The sequence below is a fragment of the Equus asinus genome, chromosome 13 (assembly GCF_041296235.1).
Source record: "Equus asinus isolate D_3611 breed Donkey chromosome 13, EquAss-T2T_v2, whole genome shotgun sequence".
In the NCBI taxonomy this organism is placed as follows: Eukaryota; Metazoa; Chordata; class Mammalia; order Perissodactyla; family Equidae; genus Equus; species Equus asinus.
Window position 1 is genome coordinate 29442689 of NC_091802.1, and position 19109 is coordinate 29461797.

The 19109-nt window shown below is 37.8% G+C and overlaps 1 protein-coding gene across 1 annotated transcript in view; it reads left to right on the forward strand.

Moving 5' to 3' along the window:
• Positions 1–657: 657 nt before the first annotated feature.
• Positions 658–19109, forward strand: part of HSF5 (heat shock transcription factor 5) — a 36859-nt gene continuing 18407 nt past the window's right edge. The window contains exons 1-4 of the mRNA XM_014826846.3: positions 658–1255; positions 5930–6304; positions 14411–14508; positions 16828–17349. Of these exons, the coding sequence (XP_014682332.3) occupies positions 658–1255; positions 5930–6304; positions 14411–14508; positions 16828–17349 (1593 nt within the window). The remainder of the gene's footprint in view (positions 1256–5929; positions 6305–14410; positions 14509–16827; positions 17350–19109) is intronic.

The window sequence follows — 19109 nt, forward strand, 5'->3', positions numbered from 1 at the left end:
AAAATACTGGCTTAAAGGGTATATTTAAAAATATATAAAATGCTACCATCTAAAAGGTGAATTTGTTTACTCAAACATGTTTATTTTTTGAGTAAACACCATTTTTATTTGGAGAGGCGAGCAAGTCAACTGTCAGTACTGCGGGAGTTAGGCCCTTTGTTCTCAGGAACGACTGGCTTCGTATCACTCCCTGTCTGAATTCCACGTCCCACACGCTGGGTGCGGTGAGCTACCGGGATCTTAGTGTTCCGCGGTGGATAATCGGCCTTCTCTCTTTGCAGGACTTCTCTCCCCGCGGGGGGCAGCACTCGCAGCCCTCGCCCGGCGGTTGCAGGTTGCAGGCGCCGGGGGAGCGGGCCGGCTCCCGCCGCGTCCCGCGCCGCTGCACACGCCCGGGCGACGCGGCGTCGGGCGGGCCGGGCGCGCGGCGCCGAGGGGGCGGGTCGGCTGGCGCTGCGTCCGGCCGCGCGGCGGGAACTCGAGGCCCCATTGGCCGCGCCGGAAGGCAAGGCGGGGGCTCGTGCGCCAACCGTCCCCGGGTCCGCGGCGGCCGGGCGCTGGCAGGAGGGGGCAGGGCCGAGCGAAGGCTGGGGGGATCGAGAACGGGGTGGGAGAGCCAGGCTCGGCGGGGCGAGGCCCAGGGCCCGGGCGGGGGCGATGGAGGAGGCGCTGCTCTCCACCCCTATCAACCCCAACAACTTCCCCGCCAAGCTGTGGCGGTTGGTGAACAGCCCCCGGTACCGCTCCATCCGCTGGGACGGCCGCGGCGAGGGGCTGCTCATCGATCAGCCTCTCTTCGAGGCCGAGCTGCTCAGCCCGCCCGGGGCGGGGGCCGGCGGCGGCGGCGGCGGCGTCGGGGGCTCCGGGGCTGAGCCCGAGCTCTTCAAAACCACCAACTTCACCAGCTTCATCCGCCAGCTCAACCTCTACGGCTTCCGCAAGGTGGTGCTGGGCGGGCCGGGCGCGGCGGGGCCCGGGCCGGGGCCGGGGGGCGGCGGGCCGGCGGGCGACGGGCCGCTCCACCACTTCCACAGCCCGCACTTCCGCCGCGACCAGCCGCAACTGCTCGTGCACCTCAAGAGGCTCACCAGCGCCAACAAGGCCAAGCTGGCGGCCGGCCTGGAGGTGCCCTGCCGCCCGCCCAACCGCTTCCAGAGGCTGCTCATCACGTCGGCCTCCGCCTCGGCCTCCACCTCCCCGCTGCAGCACCAGGAGCCGGCGCCGCCGCCCGCGGGGCCCCGGCCCGAGCCGCACGGTGAGTCCCACTGGGCCTCCACGGCCCCCGCCATCGCAGGGCACACGGGCGTCAGGGAGCAAACGCCATTCACAGGGCATTGTCGCACCTCCTCACCTTTGAGGGATCCGGAGTACGCCCGGGCCCCACGTGCTGCCCGGGAAATAGCTCGCGTCACCCCCATGGTTCTCACTGGCACCGGCACCCCCTTTCCGCCAGTACCTCCTCTGGAAAGAGTCCATAAGCACTTAGTTCCTTCCATGTGCACGAGCAGCCAAAGGGACCTTCATCAGCTTCCTTTCTGTTCTTCCCGGGCCCTTCCTGAGCTCCAAGCCTCCATAGCCATTGCCTCCTTGAGACCCAGTGTCTCCGCTTGGAACATCTAGAGTAAGTAGCTCTCTGTCGAAGCGCTGGGTCTGGAGGAAACACAGAAGAGTCTCCTTTGCCCTAATGGACAGCAGAACAGAGTTACCATAGGGAGTGAGAACGTGGTGAAGGTCAAGGTAGGAAGGAACACAGTCACAGCGAAGAAAACTTAGGAAGTGTCTACCAACCAAAGGAAAGTGAACAAGGTACCTGAAGTGGAAGTTTGTCCTTGAGACATGCCACCTTCCACCCATTGACACATCTAAGAAATCTCGGAAGAAGTGTCCCGACAATAATCATGTTTTAGGTTCCAAGTAATGTATAGAATGACAGACATTGTTTATATATCTTAAGATCAAAAATATAATCATATTCTTTATTTTTACCAGATATTGTTCCTATATAGAATGAATTGGCTAAACATTTCTTTCGCTGTAGCTAATTACAGCTGATGCCTTCTTAAGGTGTTATGGTTAGACAAACATAAGGCAAAGATGATTTTCTTTACAGCTGTCAAGTTTTAGTTAAGAATTTTAGTTCACATTTACAGCCTTTGAATTTTTCACTATTGGCTACAATATTTCAGTTTTGAAAAAACTTTGTATGTATAAATCTGTATTTACTAAAAGTGGAAAAACTCTCTGTCATAGAAAATTATTTTATTAACTTGCTTTCTGATGTTCTTCCCCTCCTCCCAGGAAGGTGAGGGCGGCAATACTCCCTTTCTCTGTTTAAAGAGTCCATGATATGAAGCAATATACGAAGAAAGCAACAGGATATAATAATGAGAATTCGTTCTTTGCCTTCAACTAGGAGAGTAATAGAAACATTTTCAGTATGTTAACATGGATTTAACAGAAAAATGTCTGGGTTTTTTTTCAGTTTTATGGGAAACCTTTTAAATATACAAATAAAAGTAACACTATGTTCACTTTAACCCAGGCCCAGGGTTAGGAATGAAGTAACACTTTGTTCATTTGGAATTTAGAAGATAAGGGATTAGGTTGTGTTTCTGTGGAGTTTAGAAGATAAGGGATTAGGTTGGAGTTCTAGTAACAAGTTGGAAAAATAGCAGTGGCATAGGAATGTTCTAAAGGAATTCTAAAGGAATATTAAGCCACTTCCGTGTGATGGATGACCATTGATTTTGCTGGGGAATCAAATGGGGAAAGGCAATGGAGACAATACCATGGCGTATATTTGGCAGAATCTCTGACATGGATATTTGTTTTTCACGTTGTGTATCTGGTGGGCATAAGGAGAAAAGACTGGAAAATATGTTCTTGGGGGAAATAGAATAACCACCTCAAACAAAGAAACATGCGTATATGCATACATAAAAATCAACTCTTGCTCGCTTTTTTCTCTTCTCTGATTTTCTTTTTCCTTCACCTATCTTAAACCCAGTTGTGTTCTAAGGACACAGTCCATTTTAATAAAGGAAATACAGGGGTTATCTAGGTTCTGATTTTCTTCATTGATAGTTCAGTTGGTCAGCATTTTAAAGATTATTTATTAAAATATTGTAAATCTAATTCATACTTTTTCAGTATAGATAATACATTAATCTATAGATACCTAGATTATTGTAGTTTTCATGCATGTCCTGTTTTTTGCCATTCTACCTATTGGTATATGTAGGAGGTGTGTCAGGTGTGGATTGTCTACACCGTAGGCTTGGTTCACTAGGGAATTGTGTTACTGGTTTGGGTGGAGTGCAATTTTAAGTTCAAGAATACTGGCCCAATTTTGTTTGCTTTAATTCCGTGTTCCAAATCCTGGGATCTCCTGTTTTTCCTCAATTTTTATTCTGCTTGCATCTTGCCTTGGTGATAGGCCAGACTACGCTGCTGCTTCTTAGTTTCCATTTTGTTTTCTGTGTTCTACTTCAGCTTAAGGTTTGAATACTTCTGTCTCTTTTACAGTAGAATCTTCTGTTTTAGGACGTAGTTCTCTTATCTAGATCCATTGAGCCAGCTGTCTTGTTCACCTTTCGAGAATGTACTTGGTAAGAAATGTAAGGATCACATGTTTTCCCTTTTTTCGTTTGTCCACTTTTGTTATTTTGTTTTTAGTAGCAATTTATTTTACGACATTTGTTAAAACTTTCTAAACTAAGTAACAAGTCTGAGCAGTAGATAATCTCTCTTTGCCTGGGGATACCAAGTTCTCAAGTGGCAAGTTTTGGGCAAGAGGCAAGTTCTTTCCTGGGGATTGATTTGCTCCGATTCGCTTATGTAAAAGGAGTAGAATCTTTAAAAACAGGAAGCCATCCTGCCTTACATTTCCAGAGTTCTGGGTTTAAACTTTGCCAAATACATCTTAAAGATGTTCTGAAGACATACAGGTGATGTTCTGTAAAATTGGTCAGAATAGAACCTTATGAGGTAACTCTTAATCAGAAGAATAAATAAGAGTTGAACATGTTTTAGTTTTTTATTTTAAAATACAAATTTAAAGGAATGCCCTTCGAGTCCTAACAGTGTTCTTATGTTAGCATAAAGTGTGTAAATGTTTGGCCATCAGTCAGAGGTTATCATGATAGAAGTAGAATTTATATTTTAACTCAGATATAAACCAGATTTGAGAAACCAAGGTAGAGAATTCTTTAATTAGATGCTTAAGTTATTAACAATCTGAAAATTCATCCACAGCTTAACCCAGTAGAGGGAAGAAGAAGGATTAGTGAGTGAGCTCTTGCACGCCATAGCAATATGTAGTTTTAGCATGTAAAGCATCCAGGGAAAAATGAAGTGGTGGGTAGTTTGGGACCTCAGAGACACCTGTTGTGAAAACCAAAAAATGTTTCTTTAGATCTTAAAACAAAGGATTGTCAGTGGTGAGTTCAAAGTGTGGATACGTATGAATTGCTAGTCAAGTAGCATAAAAATGATTTTTTGTACTTTAAAGGAAAAAAGGAAGAGTAGTTTTTAACAGATATATCATTTGAATACATTCGATCTTCTGAACTAAGATTTTTTTCCCATTAGATTTAAAGCTCTTGATTTCCAGGGTTCCAGAATGTGTGTATGTATGTTTGTATGATTTGTTTATTTGTGATGTTAGTGCTTTATTCTTTTTTTAAAATTTTTATTTTTAAGAGTTTGCTTGAGCAAAAATTGATTTGAATCAGGCAGTGCCAAACCGGAAGTGGTTAGGAGCACTCCCTAATGCTTTAGAGGAAATTAAACACCATAGAAATAGAATGAAAGATGTGTAACATGTTGAATCGATTTACAGTTTAAATATTTGGGAAAGTAGGTGTTTGAGTGCCGTCTTTCATTTTGTAGTTTAACAGATTAGTAGCACATAAATTAGACTTTCTCCTCTGGATTAGTTTAATAAAACAAATTGAAAGGAATTTGTGAACCACATAATTTAATACATAAAGTTCTCCCTAGGAATAAATTAGGTTAGCTTTCTTTATATTCAAGAGCCACAGTCTGTAAAATAAGTCCAGCTTGCAACATTTGTAGTTTCCTTTTCCTCATTACATAGTATTGCCCTTTTCTCTCTCTTCCTCATCTCCACTTTTTAATTTCTTTCTGCCTTGCTAGATAAGAGAAAGCAAATATCAGAATCTCTGGGACCAAGTATGTGAATTTTTAACAAACTCTCCAGGTAATTGAGATGTAAATCAATGTTTGAGAGCCACTGATATCTAGAAAGGATCACTGCTAGAGATACACTGAAGAAAAGACGACCACAGAGAATTATTGATTGATTTGAGTAATGAAGAAGAGAACTAAGTCAGAGTTTTCAAGCCTGACTTTTCTACAAAGATTGTCATTAAGAAAAAAATAGAAAGAGAGCAAAGAATCTGTTTTTGGTTTGTGTCATAATTCTTATTTGTTCCACACATTTCTTTTATGTATGGTTGAGTGCTTATTTTCATGCCTATTATTAAGATTCTTAAATGATTTGAAAAACTGAATGGAATTTCTAAAACTTCTAGGAAGTAGCTTACAGATTGGAAAAATCTGGGTAAATCAATTGAGGTAAAAGGTAAGATGACTGAATCATCTATAAAAGACTTTTAACATTGAATATTTGATTTAACATTAGAGTTTGACCACTTTGTCTCTCAAGACAGTCATATTGAGAACCAAACACAAGTTTATTTAATTATTTTTTCAGCATTATATGTGTAATCTCATATTCTGGTATCCTAACTTGTTTTTATCAAAACTACCTTTATGTTGTGTTAAAAATGGCTGAGAACCTAACATCTTCATAGGTGAAGAGTAGAGTTTACTTTACGACTTTTGGTTTGCTGCGTCCAGCGGTGTAATGTAAAATTAGTAAATGTGTTCTTCCTCTTTTATGCAGGACCAGTGGCTGTAGGACAATTCCACCGGTCATTCCGGCGAGATGGTTTGTCTCCTTACTCCTACGTATCAACTTCATCCCACAACCACAGTACTTTCCCTCTGAAAGGTTTAGATCGGACCTCGATTCCTCCTAGAACATGGCAGAACTCCCTTGGAATGCACCCAGGACAAGTGGAAACACCTCCAACTTTTTCAGATAAAGGGGTTCCATTTCCTGTACTGCAGAGGTTTCCAACTGAGGTTACCTATACCCTGCAGCCCAGCGCCACATCCGTACACGTTCAGCAAAGTCCTCAAACAATGGTCAGCTCCTCCCAAAAATATGGTAACTACACACCCTCAGCGCAGTACTCCCAAGCCTACTATCCAACAGGTATGAGAAATTCAAGTTCAGTGACTTCTCTTAAGGTACTTTATAATGAGCATTTCTATATTTTTAATGCATTTCTCCATGCTTAAATAAAAATAGCAATATGCACCTAAGAAATGTCAAAGCTTTCTCATCAGGACCTATTTGTAAGCAATATATAAAATTTCATTGTGTTCTTAAGGATTGTGAAAATTCTGTTGGTGCATAAAGATGTATATTTTTAGTGAAACTTTTGTATCTTCAAAGCATGTCCTAGTAATAAAATTAAGACTTAGTACACCAGAACCCTGCCATAACTCTGCTCTGGTGCAGTAGTTTTTTTTTTTTTTTTTAAATGTTTATATACATATATATATATATATTTTTTACCTTTATGAGTGACATTACCTCATAATGAAATCATTTTAGTATGTCAGTAATGAAGTTTAATAAAAGAGCATACTCTCATCATTTAAAGCTAAATTATATTCTTTTAGTGAAAATGTGATGGTGTGGTTTGACAGTGCAGTCCCTGAGTAGTAGCAGAGAGAAGGAGAACCTGGCAATGACAGCTGACCTAGAGCTCAGCCTAGGGCATTAGAAGACGTATTGGTAGATCTCAAGCCATTAATTGGGCATCCTTATGATAGTGACCATCTGTTTAGCTTCTCAGGTGGGGGTGTGTGTGTGTCTTTTTTTTGCAGAGGAATACATTTTTTGCAAGATAATAGCCTCACCATTTCATTCAAATGTATTTTCTACTTTGCAGAAGCACCATAGCGGTGGTGTGTGTTTCATCACGTACTGTGCTTTACACAGAGTGATGAAATGGGGCAGGAGAAATAAGGCAAGGGTCAAGGCTTTCAGGAAAAACCAGAGAGAGAAGAAAGGGGCATTCCTTTGCCCTACGAATTAAGACTCTTGGAATATTAATTTTCTCAGCTATGTCGATACGGAAGCAAATCTCTAGAGGTATTTTGTTAGACCATTTCTCCCAGGCGGGATGGAATCAAAAGCTAAAATAAGTAGAAGGAATGTAAATTTGATAAAGGAATTAAAGAATTTGTTGTAAAAGTTGTAAATCTGGTAACTGTTCTATTTGTAACAGTATTCACTATTTTCTGCTTGTAACATCCAAATGTATTCTTTTACTATTGACTCATTGCATTCTACCTAAATATAGCAGTAAAAGGGATTGCCTTATTTTCCCAAAGCATTTAAGTTTAATAATATTAAAATAATAAAACCAGAGTTCAAATTAGATTGGATCTTTTAGATTTTAGAACTGCTACTGTTTTGGTGGATGGAGTTGGAAAAGAGGAAGGAATTATATGGAGTAAGGATGGTTTAGCATTTTTAATCATTTTGCCTATTAGAATGTAAAAAAATTTTTCTATCTTCTAATAAGGTAAAAAAAAGGTTGAGAAAAAGAAAAAGCTGGATTTTTCCAGCTTTTGAGAGGCCTAGTATTTTTCCAGATTTTCACCTACTTTGAAGAACAAAAATATCTGTGTGATCTTTAAAAATAGAAGATGACTAATTTCATGTTATATGTCTTATGTATAGCAACAAATAGGGTCAGATTTTTATGAATGAGGAGTTTAGTCCAATATTTTAATAAACAAATTAGGCATTGCTATCTATATTGTAATTCTGGCTGCATTTCATGTATATAGAATATACATATATAGGGAGAGACAGTCTGTGTCTTCCTTATACTTGCTTTACATTCTGTAGCCTATCAACTGGACAAAACCCCTACCTTGCCTCCTCTTACCAATAAACCTTTCTCTTTCCTTTCCTAACCCCCCTCCTCAAACTACTAAAGACTCAAAAGCTTTAGTTGAAATTTGGAAGGACTGCAGCAGAGAGATGTAGAAATGTGCTTGGCCTTCCATTTTGGCATTTTGGAGGCATTTTCCTATGGACGTATTAAATCTGTTGGTTAGGTTCTGTATTACTGTTTGTCTTACACTTAAGGTACAGATGGTTACAGTCTAGTTTAGGAGCCAAACTAGCCTGTAGAATATTGTTTCTATGGGAAAACGTATTCCACGGTCAAAACAATCCTCTTGGAAACTTCTAGTTCTAAGTTTCATGAGAACCATTTCTGTATTGTGTACCAGGAAACACTACAAATAGTTAATATTATTCATTCGTTATAGAAATAGTTTGTTAAGTTATTGTGATTTAGGATATGTTGTTTTAAAAATATTTTATCTTAGCTTGGATGTGAATTTATAGATTGGAAGCTGTCTCCAAGAGTTCAAGGTAAGGACTAGGAAAGAGACATTAAAAGAACAAGTAAGTGCTGCTGATGTTTTGATAATGTACAGTGCATGTGAAATAGAGTCTTGTGTTACCTGAATTTTTGTTTTCTTTAATAGGGATAATTGAAATGACTATAGTTTCTGAGGTTATGAGAATAAGAAATCTCGTGATGACTTTTGAAACATAGAGTGTTTCTGCTTTGAACATTCTGAAGTACTATATAAACAAAAAGTTATATTGTTAAATACAAAAGACCTGATATGGAAAGAAAGTGCCATAAAAATACTGTACAAGTACTTGATTTCTCCAAATTTTAGGTGAAGAAAGCAAAATGTAGTGAGCAATTTAACCAATATTAAGTGAGTACCTGTTTATGAAGAGCATTGCAAATGACTTTCCCAAAGTTAAATAAAATACCATTCTCAGAGGCAGGGTGATAATCGTTCCCAAATCAGGTTCTCTAAGTCTTAAGAAAGTACCTAATTTTAGAATAATGGTCATACTGGAATCCTTTCAAAGTGAACTCTGTGAGTTGAGGTGTGGATCAAATTTTAGTAAAAAACAACACCCGGCTTTATTTAAAAATTAGTTATATTGAAAATAAACTTGGTTCTGGCCTTCAAATAATAAACCCAGTAAATTTTGAATTTTGTAGTATTTCATAAATTACTAATTCTCTAGTAGAGCCAAACATTGAGACTAAAAAATTGTTATCAGAATGACTCATAAAATGACTCATCTGAATCATTTCTTTCCTTTCACTGCCTAGCTCATTTACATTTTTTCCATTCTTATCATTCCTTCAAGGACAAAATGTTATAGATCCAGTATTAGTTGACTCTTTAGTCTTGCCTTATCTTGAATTCAGTTGTTTTCCTTTGATATTATTTTTGCAGTATGCTCCTATAAGTAATTTCCCTTTTTTATGAAAAAATTCATTTTAGACTTTTTTGTTGTATTCATTCTCTATGTCTGAACATACATAAGAATATTCATATATTCATATTCATGTATATAAAGAGTACTGTATTGAGGAATTGTTTTCTTTTGACTAATGTTATAATGCTGAATTGACTCAAAATCTACTTTGCCTTTTTTTAGTTACATTTTAAGCTCAAAGCAATGATTAGCAATTTGTAGCTGTCCTTCATCTCATATTTTATTTAACAAATATTTATATAGCAATCACTGTGATCTGTCCTGAGTACTTTTCAAATATTAATTCATTTAATCCTCACATTATAAGATAGAGGATGTAATTTTTCTTATTTTATAGATTAGGCAACCAAGGCAGGCCTAGGGAACAGACCCAGACAAACTGATGCGCGTCGTTTATTTTGGCCACTGTGCTCTGCTGCCTGCCTGCCTCTCGTACAAAGAGGGACTTTTTGTTTTGTTTTGTTTTTCTTTTGAGAGACTCTTTCCTGGTATATCTCTTCCCCAGAGTTAGTTATTCCCAGATAGAGCAGACAACAGAGATTGGTGGAGGGGCCTACCATTCTGTGTTGCTGGAGGGAGTGGGACTGCCCTGGGTTATTGACTCAACATGCTCCAGCTGCTGGAGGGGGAGGTTCAGCTGGGGCCTCCGAGGAGTGGGGCTGCCTCTCATTCATTTCTGCATCCCCCTACACCTAGCATACTTCTTGGCTCTGATGGGCCCTTAGGAAACAATTTATTGAATAGAATGAAATAATTTTAGTCTCAGCTTTGCAGTTAATCATCTGACGTGACCTTCGGTGGATTATTTCATGTTACTCAGCCTCAATTTCTCTTTCTATAAAGTGATGATAATAGTTTGGGTAAAGGATTAAATGAATTAATGTATGTCAATGGACTTTATAAAATTTAAAACTATTTACATATAAAAGATAAAATATTTTAAAAGCTGTCTTACAAATGAGCCTAGATATAACACTTGAAAGGCTAAATAATTTGTAAGAATATACACTTCCCCCCAAGGTAACATATGGTATTTTTATTTTTTACTGAAAAATATAGTATCATTTAACAATTTTTCTGAATTGACTCAGGCCAAAAGGATTGCTTATTATTGTTTTAAGGTACATTTAAATTCTAAAGGTTTGATCTTTAGGCTTCTAATCCTACATAATGTACATAAACAAATATAGGATCTGGATTTATAAGAGCTTTCAAATGCTGTTACTCTTGTGCTCAAGTAGCCTGTTTTGTCAGTTTCTCTGAAAAGGCTCGATTTTGTTCTTATGGAAAGAGGGGTTTGGCATAGATACACCAGGAATTTTCTTTAGCTACCAGAAGAAACTCCGCAAAAGCAAAATTATATTTGCCTTTCTTTTTGTTGAGGTGAAATATGTGTAACATAGACTTTACCATTTTAACCATTTTTAAGTGTACAGTTCTGTGGTATTAAATACATTCACATTGTACTGGCATCACCACCATTTGTCTCCAGAACGTTTTCATCTTCCCCAACTGAAACTCCGTACCCATTAAGCACTAACTTCACATTCCCCTTTCCCCCCAGCTCCTGGCAACCACAATTCTACTTTCTGTCTCGAGGAATTTGACAACTGTAGAACCTCATATAAGAAGAATTATACAATATTTATCCTTTTTTGATTGGCTTATTTCACTTAGCGTAATATCTTCAAGGTTCATTGATAGTGCAGCATGTGTCAAAATTTTCTTCTTAATGCTGAATAATTTTCTACTGTATGTATGTACCACATTTGGTTTATCCATTCACCTGTTGATAGACACTGGGTTGCTTCCACATTTAGATTATTGTGAATAATACTGCTCTGAATGTGGATGCACAAATATCTGTTCTGCTTTTGCTTTTTGGGTGTATACATTCAGAAGATCTTTTCTTTACCTCACTATACATGAAGAGATGTTGGGGTTCTAGTTGCTACAGTAACTTATCTTGAAATTAAATTTGCTATTAAGATGTTTTCCCTTTTGAGTATTTACATTGGGCGTCTTCTCACTGTTGACACTGTACTACTCTGGAGTAGATTCAAGTCCAAAACATTTAAATTATATATTTATGTTACCTCCACAGGATTAAGTGAGTGAACTTGTTTTCCTAATCTGTAGTGGAAATGAAAATTTTTACCTTGAGATAATGTTTAGTAATCCTGTATTTTTTGATTACCAGAATTGTTTTTAAAAATATCAACTCATATTTATATCTGAAATAGAATTCTGTCCATTATTTCGAGTTTTTTATTCTACATGCAATTTAATACCTTAAGTGAACACTGCCTTCAGGAAGACACTGGAAAATCTGTACGCAGATGAATGTGTCTTAGGATGTGGTGATAAACTGTTTTATAAATGTTAGTGCTCTCACAAAGCTTTCATAATACACACCAGCCAGGTTTTCATATTCAGTAAGCTCACTAATGCTGGCTTTATTCTATTTTGTTGACTGTACAAAGTAGGACTGCACTGGTAAGGAAATAGCCATTGAGGAATCTTTTTGGATTATCTGTTCAAGTCCTCCCTTTCTTCATGCAGGTACCTTTCTACTTTCCATATGTTACTGGACTCTTTAAAGGATGTTCACTATTTTGCTATTTCCTTAGATACCAAATCAGCTATTGACTATACATTAATACATTCTCTGTTGTTTTTACCAACTATTCAAAATGTATACCCAGTGAAGTCAGAACATAGCCGTATCAGAAAAATAAAGCTAATACCTTTCGGTGATTTATTTGTAATAAAACACTGTTTTATAGTGCCCTGATGGGTGAAAACCTGCAGCTCCTGACAGACTTTTCCTGCCGCTAGGGGGCTAGGTTTTCCTTAGCTGTTAAAACTCTAGAAAAAAGTCCTAGTTTTTTTTCAGAGTTTTGGCAAACCCTGCAGACCCCATTTTGGTGTTTTGCTTTTTGGATTTAGCTTATTTCCCAGGATATTTGTGAACCAAATTCAAATCCAAGACATTTTAATAGTATATTTGAATAATCTGCAAGGATAAAGTGTAAGCACTTGTTTGCCTAACCTATATTGGAAGTGACAAGAGCTTGAATTTTATGTTGCCATCTTAGTAATATCTGGCTTTTTTAGTCACTGGAATGTTAAAATGATATAATTCAGAAAACACCAAGCCTTATCTTTGTATCTGAACTATAATTCTGTCCACTATTTCACATTTTTCCTTCCATGTGGAAAATTTAATGCCTTAAATTGCGCATGATATAATAAGAAAATCTTTATTTCTAGTATACCTTTATGAACCTCTGCCATTTTAAAAATCAGTAGTCAATGGAGAAATAGGGAAGTATTTCAGTGAATTTTTACAATCTTTAGGCTAGTTTGCTTTCAAAGGATTACAGAATGAGATTATTTAATATGTTAGCACACTCAAAACATGAAAAATGTGGACATAAAAAGAGAAAGTTGCCACCTCCTAATGAAGACACCTTAAAGATACTCAGGAAATAGAGTTCTAGTAAAATTCAAATGTGATGTTTTAGGAAGAAGGAAGGATTAAGGAAGTATTGGGGTCTATTAAAGAACATGTGCTTTGGAGTTTGTTTACTGCCTCTGTTGCTAATAGCTTTGTGACTTTTTGGCAAATTATCTTAACATCTCTGAGCTTTATGTTAATACTTCATTCAATTGTTGTTTGGATTGAATGAGGCAATATATGCAAAGCACCTGGTACTGTGCCTGGAACATGGTAGGTGCTAGATATATACCACCCTCTGTGTAATCTAAAGGTGTGATGTTATAACGGATTCTCATTTGTCTGGAGAGTCTCTGGAAAAGAGGAGAGTTAACCTATTATTAAGACTGCATTGTGAGTATAACTATCCCAGTACAAAGAGTTCTATCTTTTCATGGTATCCTAACTATAAAGTCTGGAAAATGTATTTCTTTGTTAGTTAAAATAATAGCATGGTAGCTATTTATGTATTGATTGCTTACTGTATGCCAGTACTATTCTGAGTGCTTTTATGCATATTAACTCATTCATTCCTCACAACAAACATATTAAGGAGGTACTGTTATCTCCATTCTAATACAATGCAGAAACTGCGGCCCAAATCGCTTAACCTTGCTTAGGTTTATACACAGCTATTAAAATTTTGCATCTGGGCTCCAAAGCCAGGTAGTCTGGCTCTAGGATCTGAACGCCTAACCACTTAGTTAAAACATTTTTTGCACAGGTTTCACTGGACGCATTGTGTAATGGTAGGAATGTTTGGAGAGTATTTCATACTTATTTTATCCCAGAACACAGCCTCCTCCAAATGTTTGTTACTATTAAAATGATTGAAACAATTTTTTTGGAATTCCGAATTTGTTCTGATATTTTCTGCAAAAGGAAATTACTTTCAATAAGAATAAATGTTTGGTTAGAAAGGTAACAATGGGGGGCCAGCCCCGTGGCCGAGGGGTTAAGTTCGTGCGCTCCACTGCAGCGGCCCAGGGTTTCGCTGGCTCAAATCCTGGGCGCGGACATGGCACCGCTCATCAGGCCACACTGAGGCGGCATCCCACATGCCACAACTAGAAGGACCCATAACTAAAAATACACAACTATGTACCCGGGGGCTTTGGGAGAAAAAGGAAAAATAAAATCTTTTTAAAAAAAGGAAAGGTAACAATGGTTAGGTGCTAAAGAAATCATTTCTAAAAGTAGACGTGACCCTCTTAAATGACTTAAAATTATTACCCTGTTGTTTTCAACAAATAATAGCATCTATTATTTGGACTAAAGCATCTAATTGGACTAAAGTCATTTTCTTGCACCCACAAAGGGAAGCTCTTGGAATTTTTCTTTCTAAGTTGAAAGAGGGGAGAGTCTTGAATGCTGTAGAGGTTTATTTTGGTTGATGACTTTTCTGTTTGAATTTGTTCCAGCTGTGCTACAGTGCTGCTCTCCTTCTACCCACATGGATGCTCTCAGTAGTTGTGTCACTCCCACTGCCTCCTCCTATGCACACTGCAACTACTTCCAGGTAAGAGTCTTAGAACAATGGACATACTCTGTGCATCAGGTGCAATATTATTGGCCTTGAAGAATTTCAAAATATAATTTTTTCTTAATGAGTAGCCAGAAGTGAACTGTGGATTATGCCCTCAGTTTTCTCAATTCTAAAGAAAGAGAGTTGATATAAATGATGTCTGAGGATTCTTCTAGGCCTGCACTGTCCAATACAATAGGCACTAGACATGTGTGGCTATTTAAATTTAATTAAAATAAAATTTAAAGTTCATTTCTCAGTCATACTAGCCACATTTCAAGTGCTCTATAAGCTCATATGGCTAGTGGTACCAAATTGGACAGCACAGATAGAGAACATTTCCATCATTGCTGAATGTTAGTTTGAACAGTGCTGTTCTAGGCTCTTCCATGGTAAAATTAATACCAGATGAACTCCAAAAGTATGTAAGTCACCCAATGACAGATAATTACTATTTTTTTTAAAGGAAAAGTGATATCAAAAATGAGAAATTTAAGGGGTGGTTCCCTTTAGCCCCCATGTTGTGAACCCTGTACTTCTATTATCTTCTCATTATTTATTAGGAAACAGTTGCTTTGATTTAATGTTTCAAACTGCTATTTCTAGGATAAGATTAAATTCCATGCTTTGTGTTTTTACGCTATGATTGTTTAAAGATTGGAATTATGGTTTGCCTCTGATACCATGTAAATGATTTCTGTTCATAAAAGAATATCTTACTAGTGGTATTCCAATACTCAAAATAATGTTCCTTTTTTTTTTTGAGAAAATCTATATAGAAAGTCAAATGATGATCAGATGGTTGTTTGAAGAGTACAGATTCAGAGCAAGGGGACATGTCCGCGCCCAGGATTTTTAGTGGCAGATATCATCAAGCATGATAGTGCAGTCTGTTCATCTTCACTAGGGGGACACATCTATCCCACAGATTAGGTGCTCTCGTTTGTGGATCCAGACACTCTCTCACCTGGATCATACTGGAGGTACTCAGACAGTATTTATATCTTGATTATGTTTATGTTTTAAATAAATCATTTAAAACATCTTTAAAGACCTTTCCTTACTACAAAGACAAAACATGTTCATTATAGGAAAATAGAGATAAGTAGACATAAAATTTTAAAGTGGGAAAAAAGTGAAAGTATTTCAGATGCCATTCTGGAAATAAATGCAGTTTAGTTTAGTTGCGCTGTAGGTGTTGGTGAGAGTGTGCATGGATGGTCAGTGTATTGTGATGGTGAAGAGAAGAACTCTGGAGTCGGGCAAACCTGGGTTTGAAACCTGACTCTGTCAGTCATTTCATCACGACTTGGCATAAATTATGAAGTTTCTTTGAACTGCAGTTTCTTCATGTGGAAATGGAGATTATCACATTTTGTAGGCCTCTTATGAGGAATAAATGAAATAATGTGTGTAAAACACTTTACATGTGCTTGGCACGTGGTAAGAACTCAATAAATGGTGCTATGGTAAAGTAGCTTGATGCTTAAACCATTTGAATTTACATTGTTTGGCGTTAGTGTCCTTCAGAATATTGACACAATCTTTGTAGTGTGTTTGGCAACATCAACTCTGTGCAAAGCTCTGCATTTGGCAGCATCAACTCATTACATGTTTTATTTAATCATTACTTTTCAGTATTTTATATTCGTAGCCTGAGATCATTGATCACAAAACACGTAATTGTCTACTCTGTGCAAAGTACTATGTATAAGAAAATACATCTTAAAGTATCAATTTAAAAGTGACAGCTATTTTTAACCTATTGTTTTATTATTAAAAAGAAACAATCTCAGGATCCAAAGGACATTCCATATTCCATCCATTTTTTCCCAGATCATTTGGAACAGAATATCAGTACCTCCCCCTGAATCTATAGAAGCATTGGTGGACTTGTGAGCATCCTGTGTTTGAAATTTCCTTACTACATTCCTAAAATAGTCTATGATAGATACAAGTGATGTTTTTGTCTGTCAACCTTTATGGAAGAATGTGGTATATAGACATTTTCTCAGCAAATAGCTATTTGGGTACTATAGCTTTTTGATTTTGTATACTTTAACCCTGAGAATTATTGGTCCATTCCAGTGTTAAACTTAGCATAGAGGTTGACATGTAATAGTTGCTAAGTAAATGTTAACGATGGAATTGAGGCTACCACTGCTGAAAAGTTGATTGGCTTTCAAGTTTTTTTAGTGAACTTTAAGTTTAATCTATTTATGTTTAGTGTTCATCAGCCTAAATGTTGTTGCTTTCCTCCTTAATCTCATATTTGGTTTTCTATCCAAACAGTCCTATTTTCTCTTTTCCCAGAATCCTCCAATGCAATCCTCCTATCCAGTTGAATTTCTGCCTTCTAATTGGCCTTGCAGTGCTACTGATGAAAATAAAAAGACAGAAGTAAACCTAGAGGCTGTTTTTCAGATAGTAGATGAATTGCATTCCTCCCCTAAATTGGAGATGGTAAAGGTGGAGCCTGTTGAGAATCAGTGCCCAACATCTCAGTCTAACAGAGGCCAACATATTCTAACTAATTCAAACAACAGCAATCCATCTTCCACAAGTCAGGCTAGCCAGCTGGAGCCACTTACTCCTGTAGGCTCAGATATTACGTCTTTTGTGGTCGGAACAGAACAAGCAATTACCTGCTCTCTACCACAGTCACCTGAGTACATCTATACCATCCACACAGCTCAGCCTGTTGAAAATACTACGATGCAGGAATCTGCAGGTATCCAACAAGCTCGTGTCAAATTGAAGGAGCAGCTAAGTCATAATCCATCTCCAACTTCAGTAGTATTTGTGCAGGAAGGGCTACCGTTCAGCACACACCAGGTAAGGGGCAAAGAAAAAAATCCTAATAAAGCTCAAAGTACATAGTGCTTCTTGCTAAAGACTGTTCTAGTGGCGAGTTTGTCCAGATTTTATTTGGGTTTAATACCAGTTCATTATGCTTTCCAGAAGGTTCATGCTCCAGTGGTTCTGCACAAAAGATTCAGAAAGAGGTAACGTTAACTCCCAGGCATCCTTTCATTATGTTACTGTCTGAAGTCAACCTCTAGAGAGGCAGTCTGAGCATTGTGGTGTAAGACTTATTTTCATGTTAAAAGCATCCCGTGAGCATCCCTCCTGTCTTAATTTGGATGGACTGGGTGTGCCTAGCTGATTAAATTCCACTACTCAGGAGGGGTGGTTTATCTCCCAGATAACATCAGGACTTTTCTAGCCGTTTGTGGCATGGACGTAAGGAGATGGTTGGAGGTCTTTTCTTACTTTCTTAGAGCATTATTGAATTCTAATTTGACTTGTGAGCATGCTGTGATTGAATTTTCTTACTAATGGCTGCATTCCTAAAGCAGAACTCTGACTCTAGTTTGAGAGATGTATTCTGAAGGTAGAGAATAATTCCTTTATTGCTGATAGTTTATGACCAGAAAATGAATAAACTTTGATTCTGAATAAAAGTGCATCCAAATTAAAATCACTTTTTGTGAATTGATAAGTATTTTTTGTCTACTTTTAATTTTTTTTCTTGATCTTAGTCTGATACATATATTTTTTCATTTTGGATTTTTTTTCTCTAATGGAACTGAAAATATCTTTATTGTTAGAGATCCAGAAGATAACTTTTTGGCAGTTTTCTTTTTAATGCATTCTTTTTTGGCACTAATTTTAGATCCTAATGTCTTAAGGTTTCTGTCACCTCATTTTCTTTTTGAGACCAACTGTTAAGAACCAGTATATTATATGTTAAAATAATATTATAAATTCAATAGACCCAAAGATAGGCCTATTATATGTCAAATAAGCTTCTGAAAAGAACATAGAATTTGAATTTGTTCCTTCAGAGTCACATCCAAAACATTCAATTTCATACCTTAAAATTGCATTCACACGATTACTTAGTCTTTAAAAAATATATTTGAACATCACAACTTTTGAAAGCTATGTTTTTAACTTCTAGCTTTATTTTATTATATAGTGTATTTTAAAATAAATTCATCAAGAAATAGGGTATTTCAGAAGTTGGTCACCTTGTTGAAGAGATTTGACATTCCAAAGGAAACTTAGGAACTTCAAGAAAGAAACTCATATCTCATAAGCAGGGCAGATGTGGTTTTATAAGGCTGTAGCTTATGCAATTTTGATGGTCTTTTTAAGACAAAGAATACAAAATTAGTAGAATAAAGTGTCCACAGCCCCACTGACATCATCCAACAGGATGGCCTATGGCCATTCCAATATCACCAGCAGGAGGGGAAATCTGGTGGAAGGGATGTTGGAGTGGAAGAAGATAGGGGTCTAACCAATTGTAAATTTTTCTGTATGTGAATTTTACCAAAAGAAAAAAAAATCACCAAGCTTCATGGTGAATCTTCCTCTGATCATAAGTAAATGTTTTAGCTCCATGTACATTTCAATGGTTTGCATATGGGGATATATACATCTTACTACCAAATATAGAGATTAGCTCAGCAAAATCAAAGATAGTATCATTCATAAGGATGAAAAGCCTTACAAGCATGTTTGTTAGATCATGTTTCTATAATAGAACTCCTCTCATAAAATATCTTAACTTTTAGTAGATATTTTGG